The following is an 8,223-nucleotide window of genomic DNA, read 5'->3' on the forward strand; positions in this document are numbered from 1 at the left end:
ACAAACCTGTATGAAATTAATCAGCAGGCCCAAGAGATAAGGGTAGGTATGAGTGATTTCACATATCCTTTTTAGTGTTTTTGAGCTGTTGCCTTCAGGCTAAAGCTACATACAGTACATAACATTCACACCAACTAATATAGGAATACAAACAAAATGTGAAAGACAAAAAGCTGGGCCTGTTTATGTGAATGTAACACTTTTATTTTGTGTCCATTTTAATGTTATGAAAGGCACAGAATGAATTTCCAAAAAGACAACAGAAAAACAGTAATCAGAGCATCTTAGTACAGTATATTGGGATAGTTTACAGTACTATATTAATGTACTGTATACATAGTTTTTTTTTTTCCAAGATCAGTATAGTGAAACTTCGTGCCAGCGAGTATTAACATTGGCTTTAACTTTGGTGTCTCCTGCCACCTGCTGGTGAGAAACGCAAAGTCTTCCCACTCTAAAGTTTTAAAGGATAGGTTCACATCTTTTCAAGTACACAATACTCACATGCCCGTGTGTACATTGAAAGAGTTGTCCGCTGCTGTAATCATTCCTCATGTTCTCCTGGCTCTGAAGTGGCACAATTACACAAAATCCATAGTTCTCTTTTTGTCAAAACTTATGAGGCTTCAGCAAGTCAAAGTCAAATTACCTTGGTGTCTTCCAAATGTATCTGTTAAGTACAAAATGTATAGTACAAATGCATATGTGAATATTGAATTAGACCTAAAAAAAACTGAACCTAATGCTTTTAATGACAAAAAAATAAATAAAAATAAATCTACTGTGCATTACTAACCCTTTTTACCTCGCGTCACTTGCAGGTTTGAGCTGATGAGGATGTGCTGGCAGTATAATCCCAAGATGCGTCCGTCCTTCCTCGAGATCATCAGCAGCATCAAAGAAGATCTGGATCCTCCCTTCAGGGAAGTGAGCTTCTTCTACAGCGAGGAGAACAAGCCGCCGGACACCGAGGAGCTGGACATGGAGGTAGAAAACATGGAAAACATTCCACTGGACCCTGCATCCACCAGGCAGCCCTCTGCTACTGTCGCCGCCCCCTCATCGGGGTGTACAGGAAGCACGCCGCCTCCTTCTACCCAGCAGTTATCCCCCATGCAAGGCCCGAGTACTCCGTTACTGGGACTTGTGTCTCCCTCCTCCCCGGGCCCAGTTGCGTCAGCGTCTCCAGGCCAAGCCTTGGACAAGCACTCAGGACATGTTTCGGCCAACGGGCCTGTGGTGGTACTCCGGCCCAACTTTGACGAGATACAACCCTATGCACACATGAATGGGGGCAGAAAGAACGAACGGGCGTTACCACTGCCCCAGTCGTCGGCCTGCTGATATCAGACCAGCCCCTCCTCCTCCTCCTCTAACACAGGGTAACACAAACCTTTCCTCCATCTCTTAAGGAGGGATGGATGAGGTAAGGAATGACTTTCTTCTACTGTGTGCCAGTAGATTGTCTCTCCACTTCTTAAAAGGTCAAACATAAAGTCTAAAAACTGACAAAAAGTACAGAAACCTGCTAAAGAATATGGAGTTTGGTGGCTCAGACTCTGGGGAACTCCTTTGTGTGCTGCCTGTATTTCAGTTGTTGTTACATAAGGAAAACAATACAGGCACGCATCTTGACATGAACTTAAAGAAAAAACTTTTTTTTAGCATATCTGCCAGCAAATCCAACAGAAGAGCACTTTTTTTCCTGATGATTTCAGAGAGGATGTTGTGGATATCGGAGTGTGTATTTAAACACATGATCCTCTCTGTAATATGGCATAGCCCCATTTCTAAATGACTTTGTTTGCATGAGCAGACCCACTCATGTCACATGAGGATGCCTCAATTAGAATGTTTGGACTAAGATCATTGTTTCATTTTCCTGTTGATATTTCTATGATCCCGTCAGCAGCGGGTCAAAATGGAAGAGGAGGGCCTATTGTGTATCTGCCAAACTATTGCCAAATCAAGCTTTTTCTTCAGTTTCATACAGGTCTCCCTTATTGTTTAAGGCTGTGATTCAGAGTTAAGATAAGTCTGTCTAGGGAACAATACCAACATTGTTTGGTGGTTTTGATTCAGACGTCATGCTTATCTTTAGTACTAAGTGTGTGTGTGTGTGTGTGTGTGTGTGTGTGTGTGTGTGTGTGTGTGTGTGTATTTATCACAGGACAGAATACAGTGTTACTGTTGAGAATAGCTGCATTCACACCTGCAGGAAAAAGTTTTCAGAGTCTGCATTGGGGCTTTAATCAAATTTAAAGTTAATGTTTTTTTCATATCAATTGACATAATAGCGGTAATAATTAATTTTAAGATGATTATCAAACCCAAACAAAGACTTTATCAAAATAACTTTGAAATGTCATATTTTCATTAAGTTGAATCATAATCTGCAACTAATTAAAGTCGATTAAAGTAATAAAAAAAAAGCCCAAATTGAATTGGTTCTCCAGTTCCTAACCTCTGTGTGAGGATTTGCTGCTTGCTGTCTTAAGTGATAGTAAACTGGATATGTTTGGGTTTTTTTTTTTACAAGCAATTGGCAGATTAGTTAAAAATGAAAATAATCATTAATTGCAGCCCTATCTTTTCATATAATCACATTTGAAAAGCCAGCATGCTGTTTGCCTTACCAAAATGTTGTGTTTCAAGTCCATTCAGATCTAACTAAACAGACTAATGAAAATGTTCCCCTTCATCACGTGTACATATGGGGAACATACACACTGAGTCAGCCAACTCTGAATCACAGCCTCAGTCTTTCTTTGTTTAAATAAAGAACAAAAATCTAAACAAAGAATGATAAGTCTCACACAGCAAATAACTGAACTTCGCAATCAAGGGATACGACTTTGCCTCCCCTTTCATAAATCCAAATAAAGTGTGCATTTCATGTGGGAGGTGAAAATCGTTCTCTCTGATACTGCTGTTCAAATTAAATGGCACCAAATACACCACAACAGACAGACAGAGTGTAAGACCTGAGACAGAAAACGAGAAGGCGTTGGATGGGATTTTAGTAGCCTAGAGACAACTTTTAAATCACAGCAGGTCTCTTTTAAAATAGTCATTAGTTTCTCTACATTTCAAACACATATAAAGTTCTTACAGTTGTATTTCAGACTGCAGGATCGATTTTATACACATCATTGGTTTTGTCACTTTTTTAAACCTTTTTACGGTTCAAAATGTTTGCCTCTATGTCTGTACAGAACAAAGCTGCTATTTTATTCTTTTTCTCTTTTGGATGTTGGATATATATATATATATATATATATATATATATATATATATATATATATATATATATATATATATATATATATATAAAGAATTCTTCAGGTTTGATATTTTATGGTCTCCACTACAGTCCATTTCTTATATCTTCAAACTCTGCTTAAAAAAAAAATAAAAAAAATAAATAAGATGATTTAGATATGAATTTTTTTTTCTTCTGTTACCCCAAAAGGATTTCTGTAAGACTATATTCTGTTCATTGCCTTTTATTTTTATGAAATCTTTCCTCCTGTATTTGTTTCGTGGATGTCTATAATATTATTATTATTATTATTATTAATATTATTTGGAATGGACACCTTAGCTCGATGTGTGAGTGTGTACTTTCTGCACCCTTTTTGTACTTGTTGTCTAGCACTGCGCCTAGCATTGCCCTCTAGGTGCAACTCAATCTCAGGTCAAAGTAAAGGCTTTGCTTTCTCCGCACATTCTCATGATCGTCCTCTACTTGTGTCAGCTTGTACCTCCCCCTTTCCTCCCCCATCATGTTTTGTTGAGTCCAGTAGCGCCGTCTCTCCTCCCCCATGGCCCCTCACTGACCTCTACAACATACTGTACCTGTCTCCCCCTTTTGAAGTCTGTGTACGAGATATTTACTTTATACCAGATCTGGTATTTTAACCCATCCATTGCTTGCCTCTTCTTGAATCTATAGGGCTAATTGGATTGTCTTGTAAACCATTCAAAATCAGATTCTTTTTTTTTTCTTTCTCTTTTTTATTTCTTCAACACTCACGCACAATGTAACGCCACTTCTGCTAATGTTACTTCTTCAAAGTGAAAACAGTTCTTATTGTTTGTCTTCATAATCACTGCTTCTGAAAACCAAATAAAGGATGGGTTAAAGTCCAGGGAAGGGAACACATTTCAATGTCATGAATGGTAAAAGGTCTTAAAATGGAGGCTGAATAGTGAAAGTGTTTGAAGGATTTCTCCTCATCTTTTGGAAATGTTGCCTGGTGATCCACACCCCTCCCCTCCCACCTCCCCTTTTGAAGTTTTTATTTTATTTTCTGTAGGAGTGTTATTTATTTATTTTTTTTATTTTCCTTTTGTGACATCAGTTTAAATCACTGTATAAATGCCCCATGATTCAGTATAAAGTTGGATTTTTTTTCTGTATGTATTTTCTTTGGTGTCATGACTGGGGGGACTTTGTTTTCTTTCCTTCAAGTATATATCTACCTCACTCTTTTGAAATATATATGTATGCGTATGGAAAACAAGTACATCTTACTCTCTCATCAGTTTGTATAGAAACCTCATCTGGATAAACCAGGATCTAGATAAACCTCACAAAGGAGATGGAATATCTGTGTTGCAAGTACAGCCCAATGATTGATTGAAAAGTAAGTTTATACCTCTGATAATACAAAGGAGAGGACTTCAGGACAACGTGCTTTCGTTCTCTGCAGAATCGGTTTAAATTGTTGTCAGGTATTTAGATGAGAAACTATTAGATAATTATGTCAACCTACACTTCGATTTGACTGGATACAGTGTAGCGAGGCTTAGAGCAGGTGCAGTAGAAGTCTAAGGTCAAGACCAGAGACGGGGGCTCAACATCAACATCAGATATCCCATCTCCACTGACTCCCAACATATTGTCACAACCTTAAATCCTCAAAAAGACTAAACCTTCATTTTTTCATCTAAAATGCATTTATATAGAAGTCTGAACAGTTATCCTGGGGAATATTTAAAAAAAAAAAGGGAAAAAAAATGTTTTATTGACCTCCAAGAAAAATTGCATTTGCTGTTTACCTGTAGCCTGTAATGCTGCAATGTTACAGCACAACCCAAAAATCCAGATGCCATTCACAATCATTTGTCAGTCAATGTTGGCTTTTTTTTTTTTTTTTTACCCCGTAAACTGAGTGTTTACGTGAACGCCATCACTTCCTCTGTCCAAATCTACCTGCTGAATGCCATGACGTTCTAGCCCTAGTGATAGCTAATTTTCACCTTTTTCTGTCTTTTCGATCATTTGGAAGTAAACTCAGCACGACTTTTTCTGGCCTATTTGTACTGCTACATACACTAATGCTGCTGGTTAAAACCGTCACCTCAGTGGATCTTCTCAGAAAAACTTCCGTTCTTCTACTCACAGCGGCTACTTGGAGAGTGCTGTCTCAGTGCAAGGGCTTCTGAGCTGGATGCGTACAACTATTTGAAAATTCATTTTGAAATTAATACCCAAAAGCAATAAGAAATAAATGGGATTATGAATAGGCCACTGGGTAACTTCTAATGTGAAATCCGGGTGCTCAATTTTCATCTTAAACATTTTCTCTGTGCAGAATATAAGCGAATCAAAGAGTGAACGATTGTTTTTTGGTTGAAAAACAGTCTGATTGCTGCTGAATGTCACATCGGTACAGAAATCACCACTGACAAGCAAACAGCTTGTGTAGTTACTTTACATATCTGTGCATTTATGTTTTGTTTTTTTCTGTTTGGATGCATGTAATAATAAGATACAAACTTTTCAGTTTTGGGAGTAGACATTACATTGACCTGTCGTGAGGTGAATTACTAGTTACCATTAGATCACGAACCTGTCACAACTACAACATTTAAATAAACACGTGGACATGTATAGGACAGGGATATTGCGTAGATTACGGGTAGTCATGGTAAAGAGTAAACGACATGATTAGAAAAGATCATAGGCCGACGTTTACAGCTTCACACTAGTTGCTTTTTTCCATAACCAGATTTCAGCGTAAACATACAGTAACTAACTAAAAAAAAAAAAACATTCAACTTAGTCATCTTTATCATTTTCTTTCTTCTGAATGTTCTTCATGCAAACCTCAGGTTTATGGAGGATGCGTCAGTGCATTCAAACTGCAATAATAAGTTTGAGGTTTATCATTATCATGCCTCTGTTTTTATGATTTGCATTCCTATTACCTTCTGAGGGGGCCTTGGTTTACTGCTGTTGTTTTATAAGAATACTTTCACAAAATCTCTGTTCATTACCTGATTGGTGGAAAGAAATAATCAAAAACCTTCACTAGACTGTTTTTTTTTTTCTTTCAAGCTCTGTATCTGAGGCCTCAAAGTTTTTTCACACCTATAACTGAGATGGTGTATTTTTGACATGCCATCTCCAAATGTGTATCTGAACATTTCTTGTATTTTCTTTTTCCTGAAATTTTGAATAATAAATGAATGAGAACTTCTACTGTTTTCTCTATTTAATTCCCTCCGAGGCCACACTTTCTAATCCACGGCGTCACCAGTGATCTCTTTGTGTCTTGTGAAATGTCTTCATTAGAAGATCTACCTCGCTGTGACAGCTGGCTTGGAGAAGTCCTCTTTCATCATCTCCTCAAGCGGTTTCGGAAGGGTCCTCCAGCTGGTCCAGCATGGTTTGAATGAGGCTCTGCAGCAGAGGTACCAGTCTGTCAGCTGATGTCAGGCTGCCAGATGACGGTACATGGATGAGGGCTGCTCTCCTCTGACCGTGATACAGCGAGAAGTAATACGCAAAATCACACAGGTACCTGAGGAGGACAGAAAGCATTATATCATACTGTTGAGTGTCTGTTATCAACATGGCAGGAACAGATGCCTACCTGCCAGCATCTCTTGAATAAATGACACCCGTCCCTGCTTGTTTGAACTCTTTCGCGACAGCCCTCATGTTAACGACTGAGTCCAGTTTCTCTGGTCCTCCTTCCACACAGCACTGACTTTCAGGACAGAAGCCACACACATCTTTGTCTCTGTATCCACTGTTCTTTCCTGTTTGCTCCAAAAAGACGACACTGGAACCTCTGGCTACGCCCAGATGTACAGCAAACTGGGACACGCACAAACAAAGAGCAAAGTGAGATATTCACCTTCTCATACCATAATCAGCTTTTAAGCTCTTAATTATGTGTTTCAACATTCAGTATGTCCACCATGGCCATAACTACCATTCAGGATACTGAGGCATCTGACCTCTGTAGTTGACCTGTTAAGTTTTATGTTTTTGTTTTTGCAACCGCTTACACTCTACAAATAAAACAGGTGGTGGGTATTTATGGTTTGAATTGAATTCAAATTCAAGTTTGAATTGTTTTGGACAAATTATATCCAAATGAGACTGGTTTTAGGCTAATAGGGGGAAAAGGGATTTAAATAAATAAAAAAAAATAATATATATTTTTTTTATCCAAATATAGTTTGACACTATTTTTGGTATCTGCTCATGTTTTCCTGGGTCAGAGGGACTTCCTACCTCAGTATTTCTACAAATCAAATGGCTCTGGCCCTGGTCTTGACTTCTGAAGACTATATTTTTACCTTCGGGTGAAGAGTTTGCCAAATCTCAGCAATGACTTGCTGAGTTTTAACATAACTCACTGGCACCTCCCTGATGTAAATATCAGTCCGCTCTCCAAATCCGACCAACTTCAAGCCCTTCAATAAAGAAATATTAGACATGTTTAAGTCTTTATGTCTCACAATAGGCATGTAACACTGACCAATATCTTGTTTCCCCATTACCTGGGCTGCTTTCCAACTGGGGTTCACTAAGAACTGTCGAAAAGGTCCGAAGCCTAATAGACGGGATTACAAATGTAAATGAACGCCAGTTTGAAGAGTTTGTGTATGAGCAAACACTTCCCACTTTACCTGTAACCACCACGACTTCGCCTCCATTCATAACGCAGTCAAGTTGACACAGTCAATAGGAAGGCTAGTTGTTACGCACTTTCATATCAGGACACTGAAAAACAACCAGGCTTATTTTAGCTCCTGCAGCTCACGTTTTGTCCACTTGGAAGAGCTGTTCCCCGGCAAATAAAAGCTGAAAAGCCCATGTGGAAGTGATTCATTCAGGTGCCTCCGGGAAATTCTGACATCCAATTTAGAGGTCTAAAAGGTGTAAAACAAGTCACACATTTAATTAGCCTGATAATAAGA

General features: G+C 38.6%; 2 protein-coding genes and 1 long non-coding RNA gene across 5 annotated transcripts in view; 1 reads left to right on the forward strand and 2 right to left on the reverse strand.

Annotated features, from left to right (window-relative positions):
• The window catches only part of igf1ra (insulin-like growth factor 1a receptor), a 77,533-nt gene extending 74,278 nt beyond the window's left edge, over positions 1-3,255 (forward strand). For both annotated transcript variants that reach the window (XM_039807892.1, XM_039807893.1), the window contains exon 21: positions 822-3,255. In XM_039807892.1, coding sequence (XP_039663826.1) covers positions 822-1,344 — 523 coding nt within the window. In that variant the 3' untranslated portion in view covers positions 1,345-3,255. The remainder of the gene's footprint in view (positions 1-821) is intronic.
• Positions 187-901, reverse strand: LOC120563610. The gene is made up of 2 exons (XR_005639984.1): positions 797-901; positions 187-670 (listed from the first exon to the last, which is right to left on the reverse strand). It is a non-coding gene; the product is annotated as an uncharacterized LOC120563610 (long non-coding RNA).
• Positions 1,154-8,061, reverse strand: pgpep1l (pyroglutamyl-peptidase I like). 2 transcript variants are annotated; one of them, XM_039807895.1, is made up of 6 exons: positions 7,933-8,061; positions 7,804-7,856; positions 7,600-7,716; positions 6,885-7,111; positions 6,593-6,812; positions 1,154-1,274 (listed from the first exon to the last, which is right to left on the reverse strand). In XM_039807895.1, exons 1-5 carry the CDS (start codon positions 7,961-7,963, stop codon positions 6,638-6,640), a joined length of 603 nt encoding a protein of 200 aa, XP_039663829.1. In that variant the 5' UTR covers positions 7,964-8,061; the 3' UTR covers positions 1,154-1,274; positions 6,593-6,637. The 2 variants fall into 2 exon arrangements, with proteins under 2 accessions (XP_039663829.1, XP_039663828.1); XM_039807894.1 differs by lacking the exon at positions 1,154-1,274 and having other exon boundaries at positions 5,147-6,812.
• Positions 8,062-8,223: the final 162 nt, after the last annotated feature.

The sequence above is a fragment of the Perca fluviatilis genome, chromosome 8, assembly GCF_010015445.1.
Source record: "Perca fluviatilis chromosome 8, GENO_Pfluv_1.0, whole genome shotgun sequence".
Classification (NCBI taxonomy): Eukaryota; Metazoa; Chordata; class Actinopteri; order Perciformes; family Percidae; genus Perca; species Perca fluviatilis.